This window comes from Sesamum indicum, linkage group LG6 (assembly GCF_000512975.1).
Source record: "Sesamum indicum cultivar Zhongzhi No. 13 linkage group LG6, S_indicum_v1.0, whole genome shotgun sequence".
NCBI classification, from domain to species: domain Eukaryota; kingdom Viridiplantae; phylum Streptophyta; class Magnoliopsida; order Lamiales; family Pedaliaceae; genus Sesamum; species Sesamum indicum.
In genome coordinates, this window is record NC_026150.1 from 7,286,327 (window position 1) to 7,306,172 (window position 19,846).

At 38.2% G+C, this 19,846-nt stretch overlaps 2 protein-coding genes across 4 annotated transcripts; both read right to left on the reverse strand.

The window, feature by feature from the left end:
* Positions 542–1,116, reverse strand: LOC105163955 (protein EARLY FLOWERING 4-like). Its single transcript, XM_020694331.1, has one exon. The coding sequence runs from the start codon at positions 1,004–1,006 to the stop codon at positions 623–625; it is 384 nt and encodes a 127-aa protein (XP_020549990.1). The 5' UTR covers positions 1,007–1,116; the 3' UTR covers positions 542–622.
* On the reverse strand, positions 8,226–18,211 carry LOC105163956 (SMR domain-containing protein At5g58720). 3 transcript variants are annotated; one of them, XM_011082492.2, is made up of 11 exons: positions 17,141–18,210; positions 16,656–16,681; positions 14,985–15,095; positions 13,689–13,774; positions 12,305–12,534; positions 11,630–11,706; positions 11,475–11,543; positions 9,561–9,628; positions 9,379–9,485; positions 9,207–9,277; positions 8,226–8,665 (listed from the first exon to the last, which is right to left on the reverse strand). In XM_011082492.2, exons 1-11 carry the CDS (start codon positions 17,694–17,696, stop codon positions 8,543–8,545), a joined length of 1,524 nt encoding a protein of 507 aa, XP_011080794.1. In that variant the 5' UTR covers positions 17,697–18,210; the 3' UTR covers positions 8,226–8,542. The 3 variants fall into 3 exon arrangements, with proteins under 3 accessions (XP_011080794.1, XP_011080796.1, XP_020550473.1); XM_011082494.2 differs by having other exon boundaries at positions 11,475–11,531; positions 17,141–18,209; XM_020694814.1 differs by lacking the exon at positions 14,985–15,095 and having other exon boundaries at positions 17,141–18,211.

A 19,846-nucleotide genomic window follows, 5' to 3' on the forward strand; every position in this document is an offset into this window, starting at 1 on the left:
TTGTCACAGAAGAAAAATTATTATAAATTTATTCAATAAATAACTCTCTGTCTAAATGCCGTGTTATATACATCCATTCTCCTCGCAATTTCAACGAAAACTAATCAAATAAAAATGTCTCCATCAGTATTTTATCAGCTAAACAAATCTAGATCTAAACATAACTCAAAGCATATGCCACCCCAGCCAATTTATTCACAAGAGGAACCTAAAACAAGGTGGAGCTAAATATAGTAAAAAGTTTACCTCAAATCTGGTCTGTAGGCACCATTCAGTAACTGTGGCTAATAAGAATTCCGGCACCTCATCAATCAATCAACAATCCTCTATAAAAAACGCAAACAAGAAAATACACAAAAATGACACATATAAGCATCAAAATATCATACCATCAAACATCCACCTCCACCGTTGACTCAGCAGTAAATTATCTTAAACACCATGCGAACAGGTATCATAACTGACTCACCAAATCGACTTAGACGCCATGCCAACAGTTATCATAACCGACTCACTGAAACAACAATCAACAACACTAAAAACACCAATTTTACTCACGCGCACAAGAGCTGAAACCTTATATTAACGCAAAGGATTAAATCGGATTTAGGGGATTATTACTTCAAGATTCGACATTCTTCACGACTTTATCGGAGACAGCGCGCCGCTGCTGAACGATGCTGGAGAAATTCGTTGAGAGATTGGAGTAAAGGCCGATGACTTTGGAGATATTCGAATTGATCTCGCGTATCAAGTCGACATTCTTGGCCAAACTACTGGGGATTTTGGAGCGGTGATTGTCATTCACCTGTTGAATCAGTCGCCGGTTGTGATCTAGCACCGACTGGACTTCCTTGAAGCCCTTGCTTAGGGTTTCCCATGCCTCCACGTCGCAGGACTCCTCCTCGTCGTCTTCTTCTGCTGCATCCTCTCCGTCCATGTCGTCATTGAAGGAGTGATCGGCGGTAGCGTTGGCTGTGATTAGGATTTGGGAGGTGTCGTCCATAGCAGAGGAGGATCGAACAATTGGGTTTGTGTCACTCTTCTTGCGTTTCCATCGCTTTTGGGGAATAAGGAAAAATGAGAAATTTGGAAGGATCCGTTCAAATAGGCGGTGAACAGCATTGGCGGTTATTGTTTATACATAAAATAATTAAAGATACTGTTTACCTGGGAAATTTAATTCGCCCATATTCTCGTCATAATTGAATTCATTACACCACATACTCATTAAATAATTGGTCTATAATTAAAAAAAAAAGAATTAATTATATATTCAGCATATTACACTTAAAGTGTAATTAATTGAATTAAATTTAATTTAATTTAACTAAGAATTTTTCTTATGTATCTATCAATGACCTAAAATTTGAAAATATATAATGAAAATTTATCTATCCTGTTAATCAGTTTATCTCTACACCATAAGGGGCAGTTTCCATCGTTTGTAATGGGCCGAAATCCCTTGCATCCTGTCCCACTCTCATGCTTCCTTAAGTAAATGTTGGCCCGATATCGTGATTTCGACCCTTCTTTTGAGATTTGAAATTTGTCCAAGGAAGATGTGTCGTACTTCGTAGCAGAAACGCGATTTATAGAGACGATTACTCGATCAGATCGATCCATCTTGACCGTCCAATTGAGGGCACAACTGATTTGGGAATTTTCGAGGGGTACGACACCGTTTAAGAGAAGGAGGTGGAAAATCAATTTGGGGCTGCTGCTAGGTATCTCATGCCTGATTTCAACATTCCAGTGGAACCAACAGTGGGACACGTGGAGCCAGGAGATGGGTCAAAGCTGGAGAAGTAGAGCTGTAGCTCAAGGACTTTTGTAGAGGATATTTTCAGACTGTGGAGCTGGAGGACGACAAAGAAGACAACCAGTTTCCATTTTTAGCTATACCTTTTCTGTTTTTTTTTTCTGCCATTTTGTTGAATGTTGCTGGGCAAACATTGTATAAGGAGATGCAAAGGCAGATACTGCCATTTTTTCTGCCATACTGGAAAGGTTCGACGATCTTGATTATGAGAGAGTAGTGTCTGAATTCAACATGCTAAGGCAAGAGACTACTGTCAATGCATATTTGGAGAAATTTGAATAACTGGAGGCCTATATGCTGATATTCAATAAAAAAATGTGAATGAGCACTTCTTTATGATGAAGTTTATTAGTGGGTTGAAAGATGAAATTAAAGGATATATGGTACTATGAAGCCTATTGCCTTGAATCAGGCTATTGTTCTCACTAGAAAGCAAGAAACTATGGTGGATGCTATTCTCAGAAAAACAAATCAACAGCAGTGAAGTAATTTAAACAAGAACCCATACAAATTTCCTAACAAGAGCCAGCCCTATAAACCTGCATTCAAACCTGCAGTCAAGAATAGAGATGAAGTTCCACCCTATAGAAAATTCCTCACTGAAGCTGAGGTAAAGGCTAGAAAGGAGAAGAACATTTTCTATAAATGTAATGAGCCTTACAGCCCTGGGCATAGGTGTAAATTGAGGCACATGTACTTGTTGATGAGTGATAAAGAGGTTGAAGCTTATTTGGGCATAGGTGTAAATTGCGGCACATGTACTTGTTGATGAGTGATGAAGAGGTTGAAACTTATGAAGAAGGAAAGGAACAACCTGAAGACAGCAATGAGGAGGATACACAGTCTCCCTCTATGCAATGTATGGAAGTACCAGCAGTAGAACACTGAGAATTAATGGGAGGGTCAATGACAGTGGAGAACCCACTGTTTTGTTGATGAAAAGGTGGTGCAAATCCTGGGCTGTAACTTGGAGCAAACTACACCAATAGTGGTGAGGGTTGTAGATGGAGGAAAGGTTCTAAGTAAGCTACACTGTTCAACCTTCTGCGAGGAGGTGCAATGTTACAAATTCACTCATCCTGTTAGAGTTTTGAAGCTTGGAGAGTATGATTGTGTATTGGGATGTGATAGGCTCAGTGTCAACAATCCAGTTGAGTTGGACTTTTGAATGGAATGAAGAATGCGAACAAGCTCTACAAAATCTGAAGAAGTACTTGACTTTGCCACCATTATTGGCGAACCCTAAAGAAAATGAACCGATGTTCTTGTACTTGGCCATCCTCTACCCCAAGATTGAACTCCTCATGATTTGTTGCCTCAACCATACACCTTCCCTATTTTCAGATATTTCCCCCGCTTCCATGAGTTTGTCTCTACCTAATTCAGCACCTCCTCCTCCTATATTTGTCCACCTTCCTATAATCAACCCCAAGCTCCCACCATCTCGCAGAAACGTAAATACACTAAGAGAACTCGCCCCTATACTAAGTCAGCTCCTAACCCCACTCCTAGCCTTCTTGCCAAGCGAAAATTCGTTGATGAGGATATCTGTGCCGCATATTTTTCTATTCCTAAAAGGGTGAACAAAACTAATGGTCCACTTACTGATATTCTGCCCTGCAGCCCCATTAGGCGCCATGAGTCTCATATTGTGGATCTTTTAAGGGTTAGGGAACCCTGGGACGGTTAAAAACCTCCGGGATCTCCTCAGAGCGAATAACCCTCACTTGGTTTTTCTGGAGGAAACCAAGTGTTAGGCTAGCTAGATTGAATCTTTAAAAAGACGGTTAAATTTGTTTAGTTGGTTTTTGTGTTGAGTCAAGAGGCAGAAGCGGGGTAATGGCACTCTTTTCGCAAAAATCCGTGGAAGTACAACTCCAGTTGTTCTCTAGCTACCGCATGGACATGTTTGTTAGATTAGACAAGGCAGTAGATCGGTGGCACTTTATAGGGATTTATGGAGAACCTGACACCAATAAACAGTCTGAGTTTTGGAAACTCCTTTGTCAGTTGCATCATCACTCGGTACAGCCATGGCCTTGCGCTGGGGACTTCAATAAAGTCCTTGCACATTCTCAAAAAGAAGGTGGCCCTTTACAATCAGAACGACAGATGTATAATTTCCAAAATTGTTTAGATGAGTGTGGTTTGCGTGGCTTTCGGGGTGCTACATTCACATGGTGCAATAATCAACAGGAACCCCACACCGTTTGTGAGAGGCTTGATCGCGCCTGTGCTAGTGACTTTTGGTCTTTAGCATTCCCTAAGGTGAGTGTTCATCATATTGAGTCCCCATATTCCGATCATTCCTCGTTGGTGGTTGAGCTTCGGCCAAGGGTATAGCGGGATATCTCGGGGTGTCGGAAATATTTTCGCTTTGAAGCGGCTCCGCTCCAAGAACCGGCTTGTGTAGATATTGTTACCAAAGCTTGGTCGGTCCTGGGGACATCTTGAGCTGAGCTCCGGTTGAGAGAAGCTTGCCATGGTTAGTGCTTGACTTTCTTGTTGGGGACGTCTTTATGGTAGAGAAGCACATGACAGAATCAATGCGCTTGAATGGTTGCTCATCGCAAAGAAATAGATTATGATGACAAAGGATAACCGAGACAGCACGTTGAGAGATAAGGCCGAACTCACCAAACTTATTATCCATGAAGAAATATTCTGGAAGCAACGTAGTAAGGATTTGTGGCTTAAGGAAGGGGTCTAGTTTTTCCATACCAAAGCAAGTCAAAGACATCAGACCAATTCCATAAGCTACATAACTCGGATGGTTCTTGGATTAAGTCAATTAAGGGGATCCAGCGGTGTATTCTAGAGTATTTTTAGGGAGTGTTCACATCTAGTAAACCTCGTCCAGATGATATCCAGAGTGGAACTAAGTACTTTCCAATCATTGTGAGTGATGAGATGGCAGAGGACTTTCTACGACCCTATACGCAGACTAAGGTAACTAAGGTTGTTTTGGTATGTCTCCTTTAAAATCCCCTGGACCTGACGGCATGCCTCCTCTTTTTTATCAAAAGTTTTGGCATATTGTCAAATTCGATGTCATTTCTTTTGTTCTTTAATTTTCTTAATTTCGTGTTCTTCCTACATGTTTTAATGATACAAATATCGTGCTTATTCCAAAATGCAACGAGCTGCAATCCCTTTCCCTGTATCTCCCTATTAGTCTGTATAATGTGGCTTACGAGATAGCCTCTAAGTCTGTCTGCTCAATCATCTTTTGTGCCAGGGCGCCTCATCACTAATAATATTTTGTTAGCTTTTGAGATTAACCATTTTTTAAATACCTCACTCTAAGGGGAGGAATCACTTCATGAACCTTAAGCGCGATATCAATAAGGCTAATGATAGGGTGGAATGGTCGTTCCTCAAAAGGGTGCTGGGTAAGCTTGGTTTCCTAGTGCTTTTGTTGATCTCATTATGTTTAGTGTTTCTTTCGTTTCTTGCCCGTTTGTTTTGAGTGCGTGCAAGTTTGGCTCTATCACCCCCCAAAGGGGACTCCGTCAAGGGGACCCTCGATCCCCTTTTTTGCTCCTACTTTGTACAAAGTCGCTTAGTTCGCTTTTTCAGGCAACTGCTGATAGGGGGTCAATACTGGGGATGGTTGTTTGTAGTGGTGCTCCTCGCATTTCCCATTTACTCTTTGTAGATGACACCATGGTGTTTTGCCCAGCAAATCTCCCCATGGTGCAGGCTATTCGGCATGTTCTTAATACTTACAAATTTGCCTCCAACCACGAGATTAATCTACACAAGTCCTCTGTCGCTTTAAGCCGTAATACTCCTCTTGATATTCAATAGGACTTAGCTTAAGTGTTGGGTATTGTCTTAAAAACTACATGAGTTGCACCTTAATTTACCTACAGTGGCTTTTCGGTCCAAAAAGGCCCTTTTTGTGACAGTAAAAAGATCGTATTTGAAAAAGGATTCAGGGATGGCACGAGAAGTCTTTATCTCAGGCGGGCAAGGTGGTCCTCATCCAAGAAGTGGTGCAAGCTATCTTGTCGTATGCTATCTCTTGCTTTAGATTGCCGAAAACATTACTTCAGGAATTCCAGGCCTTGGCGGCGAACTTCTTTTGGCATGATAGGGATAGAAGGAGAATTCATTGGTTAGCATGGGATTAGATGTGTAGAAGTAAACTTGAGGGCAGACTTGGATTTTGTAATCTTGAGGCATTTAACTTGGCTTTGCTAGCTAAGCAATTGTGGTGGCTCCTATCTTGAGAGTTTGGTTAGTCAAGTTCTAAAAGCAAAGTACTTTCCTCAGTCTCATCTCTTTGTTGCCCAGCTCGGGGCTCGGTCGTCATTTACTTGGAGAAATATTATTGCTGTGATGGACCTCTTTTGGTCAGGGTGTAGATAGCTCATTGGAACGGGACATTCTATAAATATTTGGACAGACCCATGGCTACCCTTTACACCATCATTTCGAGTCATCACACCAAAACCCCCTCATGTTAATGCTTCGCAGGTTAGTGATCTTATTTCTAAGGACTCGAATAAGTGGAATAAGGAGTTGGTTCATGCGTTATTTTAGTCGGAGGATCGAGGCCTTATCCTGCAAATTCCTCTTAGCTTAGTTGGTTCGGCGGATTTGATTGTCTAGCACTACTCGAACAATGGAAACTTTTCCGTCCGTAGCACTTATCACCTTACTTTGTCTATGTCTGTCCACATGAGTTCTAGTGGGATGCATTGGGCTAAACAAACATGGCGTAAAGTGTGGCAAGCTCCTATGCCGAACAAGGTGAAGGTTTTTATTTGGCGAGCTGTTCGAAATATTCTCCCCACCGCGAGCAATTTGCATAAGCATATGCCTTATGACATGTTCTCTTGCCCTCTTTGCGAGTCAGTAGCTGCACGCTAAAACTCCTATTCACACTTTTCCCCTCTATTTCTTTGCACGACAAGTATGGGCATTATACAATGTTCAATGGCACATCATTGACTCTCCAACCTTGTCTATGGAAGAGTGGATTATTGATCTCTCGTTTAAACTGACTACATCTAGCTTCGCCCTTGTCATTATGATTTGTTGGACTATTTGGTGGACGAGAAACTTGAAACTTACACAAGGATTTCCTCCTCCCTCTGCAGGTTGTAGAATTTGCTCGCAGCTACTTGGTGGCCTTCACGTCACACGGAGATGCAATATCCAACGGTTGGACTGCACCATTGGAGAACCAGTCTATATGGATTCGCCCTCCCCCTAACAGCATTAAGAATAATTTTGATGCAGGAGTCCTTGTTGGTGGGTGCGCTTTGGGTCTTGGAATTCTTGCAGGCGATGCTGATGGCCAATGCTTAGCCTGGTTATCAATTCGCTTGGACAAAAGCGGCACTGTTGAGATGGATGAGGCGTTGGCAGCGAGGAAAGCGGTTCGTTTTACTCTCCGCCACGGGTGGCCTCCGGTAATTCTTGAAGGAGATAGTAGTACACTATTGATTTTCCTCTATTCATCCTAACCTCTCGATCATTAGTCCTCTTGTGGTAGATATTCGGTTCTTTTCTTCATTCATAGCCTCTGTTTCGTTTTCCTTTATTAGAAGGTTGGACAACTCAGCTGCTAATGTTTTAGCCGGGTGTGCTTTGAATCAAGAGGGAGATGCTTCCTGTCTCCCTCCGAGACTACTTTATGTAATCCGTGATGACTATGTTAAGTAATATGAGTGAAAGTTTCCTCTTTCAAAAAAAAAAAAAAAATTGACTTTTATATTGCATAAAAAAATTTATTTGAAAAGTCAATTTTAGCATATTAAATTTGTATTGTGTTTTTTAAATTCAAAATTTAAATTTAAAAAAATTATACACATTTTAGGTTTTTTATATTAATTAATATATTTCATAAATAAATATAGTTTATTGTAATATGATTAGATTCAATAAATAAATTACATTAATCAAATATATTTAGATAAAATAATAATATAAATAGATTAATTTAAAATATATTTAAATGTGAAAAAATAGGCAAAATGAACATTATACACTTAAAATATCCCAAATAAGGTAAAACAATGCCCACTCCCACAATAGGCGAGTGTCGCACCCTCTCCGTAAGTTTCTAATAAAAAGAGAATTTTTTTTGTACTTCATAAAATACATGGAGTATTTTACTTTTTTTTTTTTAATACAAGAAGTTTTTAGTTAAATTTTGAAAACACAGGTTTTTTTATGCAATTTATCCTTATTTTTACTCCCTTTGTTGATGCAAGTGTCGGAATACTAACCATTCTCTGCGACTACCATTACCCTTGCATGAAGACAATTTTCCCATATTCAAGTTTATGATGTTGAAAGTTTAGTAAGCGTCATTGACTTGGTCTCACAGAACATTGTGCTAAGGCGTGAGTAGCTAATCTGGAGAACCAAGGTGAAAATCAACACCTAGTAGGAAATGAAGCTCAAGGCCAGGCTACAACACTAGGATAGTTGGAGAACAAATAGCAAACTGACACTTTGTACATCATATACAACAACATGCAACTGTCCAGCTCTAATCTGTCTACTTCTGGAATCATCTAAAGTTACAACGATCTTCAGCTAATGACAATGATTAAAGAAATCTTCCACACGGGATAAACTACAATGCTAAATTAATAGTTGGTAATAATACAAGGGATCTACCTGACATTAGCAACTCTTTGCTAACACAAGGAGCCAACTAGCAACTTTTTGGCTAAACATGAGAATGCTGCGCGTGTATTGTTAATCACTATCACTACCAGAATCTAGGAAGCTGAAATCTCTCTGTCCGTCAAGCCTTATGAACAGTGTCCCACGGTTCTCTTCAGACCATGTGATACCTTCTTTCTGCAGAAGATTAATGACCTGCATGCAGCGCAGAAGATAGTACCAATAGATTTAATACAAGTGATATCCAAAATTAGGTAGTTAAATCTTTCTAAGCTGAAGCTCAAAGAAAAGATTTCAGGCATGCGTTAAGCACTCAAAGTGGAAAAGCTCTGTATTATTTGATCTCTCACAACTTAGCAATATTCACCAAGAAAAATTACAAACAATATCTCAATCACAAGCAACAGTTGTTCAGTCAAATACCATAATATTTTATCCCCATTTTGATTTTGGAGTGCCTATGGATTGTATATGCTATGCATATCTAGTATATTCGTAGAAGCTCGTCTTACATAAGATCCTAGATAATAATACAAAGCCAACAGTACAGGTTCACACTTGAGCACAATCCTATGGTAAAGAATAAGTTGGAGAAAAACGAAAAATAGGATTAAGCTGCTTAGAGAATTGTTCTAGATGTCTACCAGAAGCTTTTGCACTCAAATATAGAAGAAAATCTCCAAGTGATAGAGAGGAGATATGACAATGGAAAAGGAAGCTGGGATTGTAAACTTACTGAGTTTTTCAGTTTTGACTTGCCAACTCCATGGCTCCCACATCCAGTGATAACCCTAAATGACCGCACAGCTAGAGATGCAGGCCAAGAAAAGAGACACATGATTGAGTCCTTCAAACATACAGTTTCAGAAGTAGTAATTAATCCAGTTAAATATAGCAAAGGTTCTTACAGCGCACATATGCTCCAAACAGAAGATGGAGCTTCAAAAGCTTCATCGCTTGTTTAATATGTTGTCCGTGAAGATCAATCGTTATCACATTTTCAATACTCTCATTTCTGCAGTTCAACAGATAGGTGAGGCACGATAGACTTTTGACCAGATCAATTTAGTTTAGTTCTCAATATGACTACCTAGCACTAAATATATCCTGGCTAGCCTTTTCATCTGCCTCTCGAGCCATTTTATTTTGTAACCTCCCCTGCAGTGATTCAGATAGATGCTGTCAGTATTCCCATAACATGAGAGTTAAACCAAATAAATGCATTCTATCTTATGCACACAATAAATAATGATTTCAAGAAGATAGAAAACTTTATAACAAGCAATTGGAAGTGCCGTGATATAAACATAAATATATTTGTTATACATTATACAGTAACCAAGGAAAAGGAGAATGCAGCAAATAATCCAATACAACTTTGAGCGTCCAAAAGCAAAATTACTAATAGATTCAAGATCTATAATGAACCAACTTACCGCCAGATACACGTTTATATACATCTCCTCAAAAGAAATCACAAGGTGAAGATTCGAACATAACTGGTTGTCTAAGAAATGATTCACCAAATCATGTCAGATAGGACGAACTTCAAAATTTTGGGTTCTTAATCATAAGACAGGGTTAATATAGGGCATTTGCACTCTTAATTATCTCCGACAAGCCTTCTTTTTTGGCTGAAAAGAAGTCGACTATCTCCATGCCTTAACATAATATTCTTGAGTCTTGATGTTATGTCATTCTTCCCTCATTCAAAGACATCCTATTGTCAAGTTTTGAGGGACAAAACTGATAGAGGTTCCTGCCCGTGGAAAAAATATTTCACTATGTAACATGGAAGCCTAATGCTATAAACTGTATTTGGTAAAAGCCACTAAGAGGAAGTTCAGGAATACAAGTGATGATGTTGAACTACAAAATGCATGAATAGCATCTTCACATCAGAAGATTGCTTACTTTAATATCTTGCAAGATTCCTTTGTTTTTCTTTTTCCTTTTGGCACTTGTGTAATCAATGTGGAGGTGTTTCTCTACATCCTTTATTTTTATTAAACTAGTTACCAATTGCAGCCTTTCACTTCCTAATGGAATAACAAATAATAAAATTTCTCCCATTACAAACTCATTTTACTGCCAGGAAATGAAATCTGAGATGAGGCCATATTAGGCTTCAATCTTAATGAAGCCCATTTACCAGCTTAAAAAGGAAACAGAAGTGTCTATAAATGGAATGTTGAATAAGAAAAATTGACAGACAAAAGGAATAAAAAAGAGAAGCAATAGAGCTGACAAGGTTGGGACCACCATAAAAAGGGGCACAGAATTGACAGTAGTCCTTTGAGAAGAAAAAAGGACTACTGTTGTTCTGCATATAGATGACTGATAAGTTATTCAGATGACAAAACATTCCAAATAAAACTCAAAACATAACAGAATCCTAGCTGAAGACCAAAGTAAAATTTACTCTATGTGTACCTATTAGCCAAATGCGTGTAGCATGAAATACTTTAGCATGAAACACAGTGAACTATAGGAAGTCTTTTGGCCATTTAAATTAAGCCTTCCTCTGAGCTGAAAACAGCTTCAAGATTTCCTGCTCAAAACTAATTTTTTTCTCAAACCTTTTGCGATCAGCAAGGAGTGGTGGGGAATGAAGCTGCCACAGCCTTTATAAACAAGAGATGTTATTAGTATACCCATGGGGTTGAGGGGAAATTATATATTTGTGGGTGGTGATTATTTCATAAGGGTTTGGGAAGAGTGTTCGATAAATCCACAATTTGAGGAAACAGAGCATTGTTTAAAGCATTCTTGAAAAGATATGGTAACATTTAAATGTGGAGGACACAAGTGGTTGAAGCACAGACTGTTGATCATCACCAACAAGGAAGAACTGGTCTCCTTCAATATAAGGATGAACCATTTGAACCCCACCCCCACGTGATACATTTGAGAATCTCATTGAATAAACAATTATATGTATAAAAACAAACATCACTGAACATGTGAGATGGAAGAACTCCAGAAGTCATCTCTAGGTTAATACCTGCTGAGAAAGATATGCAGCATATTCCTTCTCCCCATTTGTAAATGCTGTCGCAGCCTGCAGAAAAATCTGCCTTCTCAGACTCACTATCACTCCAGTGGAAAACCAAAAGTACCATATGCTCCACAAACTAGACAGAAGACAGTAAACGCTACCTTCTGATAGTAAGATTTCATTGAATTCCAGTGCTGTTTCGCAGCTTCTCTGTAAACCTGATATTCATCTCCTTTAGCTACACATTAACAGAAGTTACATGAAGATTCAGCTAGATATGACACTCACATTACCCAACCCACAACATGGGGGGCAAGTGAACAGAAACATGGAGAAGCAACACTGCAAGGAGAAAATATCATTAATGAAGCTCATATGATCTAGATTAGAATAGCTACCCAGCAACTTATACAACTGAACTCCCAGTACCATATCCAAATTGAAAGAGAGGAAGAAACTTGAAGCAATACCAATTATACTACACAAATAACATAACGTGAAAAGCACCAGCTTCAGAGAATGGTGTTGCAGACAGGGAAATGACAGTTTGCATCTTGAACGGGCATGCTTAAGAGTTAAGATGACAACTAGAAATTCTATTTCTTTCAGAAAACACAAGATTGACTTTACATCTATCTCCATCAGAAAATACAGAATCATAGGTATCAAATCACGCCTGTGTCATTGACTTACACTTCAAGATAGAAGCAAAAAAAGGAAACTGATGCAACATAGACAACAAAAATAAAGAGGCATCAACATAAGGACCAGCAAAATCAAGTCATTTTATAAGCAAAAGTATGTTCCAGTAAACATAATCACACTATTGAAAGTACCATTGATAGGGCATCCTTGTTCACTGTCACCAGGTTCAAATCTATGACCAAGGGATGTCATTTTCTTAACCACATTTCTCCAGTTCATGGTGTTAGGTTCATGTTCAGCAGTCTTGGGTGTGGGCATATTAAACAAGGATTCCAACACCTTCTGAGGAAGTTCTGATTCCAAGTTTCCTGTCTCTGTCGGATGATGAGATTCACCCGATTTGATAGTTTTTGAAACATTCCTGAAGAAACAAAATTGACAAATCAATTTAAGCCTCTGGGCCACACATAAATGCCATAGCATCCTAGGGTAGAGAAACATATCCCACAGTGAAAGATGTAAGTATGACCATAATAGTTCTTGGGGTAATTACTACAAGCAAGACTACACGAACTTCATGCTTAGGTTCGTCGTTAAAAACTATGATGCTTTTCAATTTGCCTTCAACACAAAAACATTCTTAATTCCCCTGAAAGATACTAGCTCCTGGGAGCATGGAGAAGTTTTTATTCTGAACAGTCTGTTTCCAGTAAATTTGCTATTTGTCAGATAAAATTGCGCTATCATCACCTCTCAAGAAGAGAGAAATGTGTTTCAAATCCAAACATAAACAAAAAGCTGCTATCCTTCAACTTAGAAAATTTCCAGTAACTTGCCTAATTCTGCATTCTCAAACCATATATGAGCAAAAAACGTATTCAGAAAGAGCTTGTTCACTCGTGATACGCATTACAGGTAAACAAGGGACAGTTTATTCAAGAAAAAAAAATTAAACAGAAATATATTCGTACCCAAAGTTTCCCCTACCCTAACTTTACAAGACGTTGGATAAGCTGAATGCAGTTGAGAATATGCTAACAGTTGGTATCTTTCGCCTATATAAATATTTTATGTAGTGCATTCTTACATTAAACTCATGAGTTACATTAATCATCATTTCTTTTTTTTTACTCCATGTTTATGCTCTTTCACTATAAGTGTCTCGCGGAACCTTTAGCAGAAGTTAATATTCAACTTTCAACATAGCATTATATTGTGTATTTGGATTAAGGAGAAAAAGAATATATAAACTTTAGGGTGATGAACAGGCCAACCCTCGAGGAGACCCACTCACAAAAAGGGATAGAAAAGATATACTACGTCTTGGTTTCACATCCTAGAAACCAAGGATAGGGGAAATACTTGTGCCTGAACTTCAATTCCTCCTTTGACATCCTTCATGTCAGGATATGAATAAAACTGGATACCGGGAAGGATGGCCTCACCTCTCCCTCCTCTTCCCCGTACCCTACATGTTCTTTCCTACTCAACAAAGAGACCCTCAGAGCAGAAAACGTAAAGACATTCATCCTGGAAAAGAAAAACAGATGAATCACCAAAAGAGAACTGCATTACCTGGAAAGATTTCCTGTAAACCAAATATTGTCTTGAAGTTCAATATCAGATGATCGAGAAGTTGAGTCATATATTCCATCAATTAGCTGCAGAGCAACAATAACTATGTAAGATAATTATGACATGTTAAAATAAGTTTCAATAATCCATTATAATAAAGTTTGAATTGAAATTAGTCCATGTTGATAGACATTTATGAAAATGCACCTTGAAGCCAAGATAAGAAAAGAGAAAGCATCAATCGATATGATCGTGAATAATTTGACATACCAATCACACATGACTTCAGAAACAGCCACGTATCAAGCACAAAATATCAGAAGAATAAATAAATCATCAAGGAAATGCTAGACGAAGATGGTGTAATGCACACACAATTCAGAATGCATGATGCTTCAGCGCTTATTCATCAGTCTCTTGTGTGATATACAAAAATGAGGCAAATTGTCTCAAGTGACATAGCTTAACCATAGAAGACAAAACTGCCGAAGAATCCAACCAATTATCAAAAGAAGGGCTATATAAAAAGTGGTAGGCATTCTGCAAGGAGGGTTCTCCACCTTTCAAATGTTCAAACTCTCTCTCAAGATCACTGACATGAGGCGCTAGAGGCAAAATGCGCCACAATGTTCTATCATTTCATCCTCTTCAAACTCTTCAGCGATAAACCAATTCCTGACATATCTCAAGCACTCAAACAATCAAACCCCTTGGTGGCCTTTGCTGGAATTCGGTAGAAGAAACTGAAAAGATTGGGGCTTTCAATGAACGTGAAGGCGGTTTTAGGTAATACATTTTTGTCATGCTTTACAGATAATTAGGGTGAGCAGCTGTATATGATATTATAAAGGAATAGATTTATGGCCTCAAAGAACGGAACATATTCTTGGTCTTTCACCATGAGAAGATGTTTCCATCTCCCTTCGATGCATAGATGAAGAAACATACAACTATTTCCAGGGTATTCTTGAAACATTACATTAGAAAAAAGATGCATAGCTCAGGTGCTAAAGAACTTAAACATCAGAATCTAAAATAAGTTAATGAGAAGCCAAACAACATTTGAAGGTGTTTCCAGTTCAGATTTCAAGCCAGATCATTTATCACAATGTAAAGATTACCTATCCAGTAAACATGGATTTTGGTTGTATGCTCCTTGCAAGCATATATATAAGTATGCACTCTGGACCAGTTGCATACATGCAACTATTGAGCACACCAGCAAATGCAATTAAAATGGTTTCAGCATATTCCATTAGAAACCAGCAGAAATATAAGATAATAGATGAAGCATACAGTGTAATTTGATTCAAGAAGATACTGAGCGTCTCCTCTGCTAGTAGACTCATAATAGCCACTGACTTGCTCTTTAGAGGAAGCTGATAATTCAAGCAATACATCTAAAGCCTGGAAAAGGAGGGATATCATCAACCAATATAAGAACATTAAACAGATATCTTTCTCTCTATCCCAAGACCTTTAGAAGAAAACTCAACAGTTATTCTATGGTGAAAGATGATCTCATGGATAGACAGATAAGAAGGAACCAGAAATGAAAACAAGAATTCTGTGCACCATAGCAAAGTTTAGAAAGCACTATGATACTCCTATAACATATGAAATGGCAAAACAAATACAATTTACATAACTCGGAACAATTCATAGCCAGACACTCAGGCATGCGAACCCACACATTCTCATAAAACGTTAATTATTGCTACGTCGAATTTCTAAAGCTATCACTATAAGCCAAATCGAAATTAAAGCAACCAAACAAAACCCTAAATTATAATCAAATAAATCTCCATGAACAATACCAGTTTCACGCAAACCAAACCACCTATACCACCAAGCAAATCAATGAGAGCGGTACACCACTTACACAGATATATAACAGTAAGTCTTAAGCAACCTTAATTCCTATTCACATGCAAAAAAAGCAAAAATAAAAAGTTATAACCATTAAAATTTATGTGGTAAACTGCCTTTGATGGTCAATTGTACAGGATCATGCAAAGCCATTAGGTGGAATCTCAAAGAGCCGTCTGGAAGCATCATAAAAGAATCCAGTTAGTCAAACTAAATTTTACAATTTTTCCGTGTTACTACAGTAGAGAATAAAGATCTAATACTGGTCATTCCTCAAGGTTTTAGTGGCACCATAACAATGGGGTTCAAGATTTTGGTGGTGTTGGAACGATGATAGATTTCAAGATCATTGCTCGTTGCACCCTTAGTGAGTGAACTATGGCATACATGCAGAGTTTATCTTATGATATAGAAGTGAAAGTTTTACAGCAGTCCTGGCATTTCTTAGTTTTCATTTGTGATTCATGCAGAATGGTTATATGGTTATTGTTGTTCTCTGTTATATTTTATATAGTGTTACCGGCAATGTTCATATAGCAGTTTTGATAGGAGGCTAAGGCTTAACTGTTACTGTTACGGTACTGTTGCAGATGCTTCTTAGGATGTTTTCTCTTTTATTATTTTGTCTTTGATAAGCAATGGTAAATCTTAGTGAAGGGCTGATATATTTCCCAATTATGTTGTATGCATATATAAAGTCTCCCAAAGTATATACTTTTGGCTTTACTATTATTTATTGAAATAGTTTCTCTTGTTCAGTTAGTATAGCAAGTTAAAGATCTGAAATTGGAGTCCTTCATATCCTTGGTACATCCTTTTTGTTCCATATATACATGTTAGTTTTATTGGAAAAGAAGATAAACATCACAGAAAAGGCAACAAAGGTTGTGCTAGAAAGGCCTGAGCAATGCAAATGAGGTGCATCCTGAAGGAAAAGTGAGAGAAAATCCATACATCTTACATGAATGATACCATATCAACATTCATTTGAAACAGTGGGATTGCCAACGAGATATGACTTAGCAACATGCTACAGCACATTTAGTTTTCAAAAGTTAAGGTTTTAAGTAAAGAAATAAGAGAAACAAGTCCCCTTACCTTATCTAGATTATAATCGCATTGACCTGTAAAAAACAAAGACGGTTTCAAGTCACAATCAATCTAAAACTATCCACCACACAGAATTCAATGTAAATTTACCATCTCTAACCCCATGAAATGCAGACCTTCATTCAGATCAAACTACGTAATCCACTTTCCTATTTGATAAATAGTTATTCTAAGTGAGGAACCCTGAGTTATAACTAAGGAGTTGGAAAATACATTTCCAGCTTCTCAACGATATACATATACACTCCATAGCCTTTTATCTTCAGCTAAAAGCCTATAAGACTCAGCCACTCACTGTTTTTACTGTAATAAAATAATCTTACATGGAAAATACATATAGCACACACCACCCTAACCTCCCCCTCCCCACGACACACACATATCCTCCAACAATAGAAAGAAAGACAGGAATAACAGTTCGACAAAAATGCACTGAGAAGGAAAACTATAAAATAAAATTAAGAGCAACTCACATAATACATCACTAACTACAGCCAAGCTTAATTCACAATCATCTCCAAGCATTGAGCACAAGAACTGTTCAGCTTCCTCCTTGCTCCAATTCTCCTCACGAAACCCCTTCGATTTAGAAGGAGCCTTCTTTGGGATAGACCTCACATAATCTTTCCCCAACACTGTCGACACAGTGCCTGCAGAAGCCACAATTTTCTTCAACTTGTGCTTACTCTTCTGCTTAAACCCATCTTGAAGGAAATTATTTGCATCACCAAACACCTCCGATGCATTTGAACTCGAGCTAGAACCCGCATCGTAATTCTGACTAGAGCTGGAGCACGTCATGCTCTGCTCCTCCAGGACTGCACTCGTGCCGGGGGTTTCCGCAGCCTTACTCAGATCTCTGTCAGCTTCTCTGTACGCTGAAGCAGCTTCCTCCACCGACACCGAAGCAAACCCCTCCAACAAATTTTTCAGAATCCCTTGTTCTTTTTCATCAGCAATCTTATCGTGATTTTCAGCATTCCCCTTACTAGAAGCTCGCGATCTCTTCTTTTTCTTTGATTGCTTCATTTTTCAGATATAAACCTACAGATACATACAACTATTTACGTATTTTTCTATCTACAATACAGCTGCTATGTACATGTATAAGTACTATTGCACAGAAAAGAGCAAAGGCCAACGGCAAACGCCAACTGGGCAAAGCTAAATAGGATCCTATTGAAAGCAGAATCCTATTGACAGCAGAAGAGAAAATCAGTCAAATATCTCTATACAAGGGTCAGAAAATTGGATATAAATTAATCTAATCACTTGAAAACAAATAATAATCATCTTTCGGGAAAACCCCAAAAAAGATTAGGTCGACGAACTTGGATATCAGGGTTCAATTTGGAGTGGATGATTAAAAAAAAAACCCTAATTCCAAATTATGGGGTCAATGTGGCTGCCCAAAAGGAAATCTTTTTCCCCGCCGTGCGCGTTAGAGATCCGAAAGGTTGTGTCCTTGTGGGTAAAGGAGTCGAGGAAAATTAGGGGTAAAGCGAGGTGTGGAGTCGGACGACGTTGGAATATATGTGGCTTTGTTTGTTTTCAGTTTTTTGAAGGTTTTTCTTTTAACTATAAAATTGGCCAAATTACATATTTATGCCCCTATTTTAAATAACCGATTAAATATCCTCCAATATTTTAAAAATAAATAAAAAAATATTTTATTTTCTTAAATATTGCAAACTTATCCCTCACAATTAATTGAAGCTAATTACATTAATTTTTTTTATTAGAAGACTATTGTTTCCTTATCTATTATATATTACACCCCCATCCCGTCACCAAATTTTCCTGACACATCAGTCGCCAAAGTTGAGGACAATGATGATGTTGGCGACGTCATCATTGCCCCCCAATTGGGCAACCATTGTGTTAGGAAAATTTGGGCGACTGCTGCATCGCGGTCATCCAAGAAGCTTGAGCGATGATAACGCGATGATCGCTGTCGTCATGTAAATTAAAAATAAATTAATTTGTATTTTTAAAAATTAAAAAATAATTTAAATTAAACAATAAAGATTTATATAAAATTTTGAAACTTTTAAACTTAAATATTATTTATATTAAATAATATAATTTATTTAACTAAATAATAAATTAAATTAGTTAATAATATATAATAATTATAATTGAATGAAATTTATATTCATATAGATATTTAAATATGGGAATTGAATTTAGTGTATTTTTATTCTAATGTATTTTGATCTAATTTTGTCAATTTACATTATATATTGAGGGAGAATTGCATTTACTTTAGGCCAATATTCCCAATAAAAATATTATTTACACAATAATGTCAATAATCACAAAATTTAACTAATACTTCTCAACAATTTGTAAAGATCATGTTTAGTGGTACACTTCCTATACCGTGTGGTCGTGATTGTGGCCGCAGTCGTATCCTGCCACTTCCAGCAGCGCCGTCTGATCTTCCCAGGTTGGGGAAGTAGTCCTTCAACCACCCCACCACCTGACACGGCCAGACCGTCATCCGCCCTGCAGACATCAAATGTTGTTGGACCATCTGGAGCTTCACCGCCAGTTGAGGAGGCCATACAACAGTTTGACACACCAGCGGCTACTCCACCACCACCACCATTAGCAGTCCCCCCACCATTAGCACCCTAGTACATCAGCCTCGATGACGCGAGGTAATTTGTTTATGAATTTTTTTCGGTATTATTTTATCTTGAAAATATCTAATTAACATGTCTTTTCAGGTCTGATCGCCGCTTGCACGAGCATGCTGTAGCGCAAGGACACTTTCCCCACCCATGGTCATGTCTAAGGCAAGTGCCGCCAGAACACCAACATTTCTCATTTGAGAGTATGAAGGTAATGTACTTTAAATTAATTTGGTATTATCTAATAATCTAAATCGTTTAATGAATTTTACTAATATTTTATTTAATTTTCTTATTGTAGATGACCTACTAGTGGGACTGTGACGATGAGTCCATGTTTCCGGATCTTGCACATGTGGGCTGAAAAATACATCTCGAAGATATTCTCCATCGCTTGGTCGAGCTTGGTCAAGCCACTTTGGCTGGACAGCAAGGTCTGGCTCCAACTTTAGGCATACTGGGCCAGTGAGGACTTCTAGCAGGAGTCCTCAAAGAATAAGGCAAACTGGGCGGCCGCACCACGGTGTCCTCGATGTGCACTGT

Coding starts and splice junctions, on each gene's coding strand:
- LOC105163955 (XM_020694331.1), bottom strand. CDS start 1,006: ATGGACGACACCTCCCAAATCCTAATCACAGCCAACGCTACCGCCGAT.
- LOC105163956 (XM_011082492.2), bottom strand. CDS start 17,696: ATGAAGCAATCAAAGAAAAAGAAGAGATCGCGAGCTTCTAGTAAGGGG. Junction 16,682..17,140: donor TGTAGTTAGTGATGTATTAT/GTGAGTTGCTCT, acceptor TGTTTTTTACAG/GTCAATGCGATTATAATCTA. Junction 13,775..14,984: donor TTCTTGAATCAAATTACACT/GTATGCTTCATC, acceptor GTTGCTCTGCAG/CTAATTGATGGAATATATGA.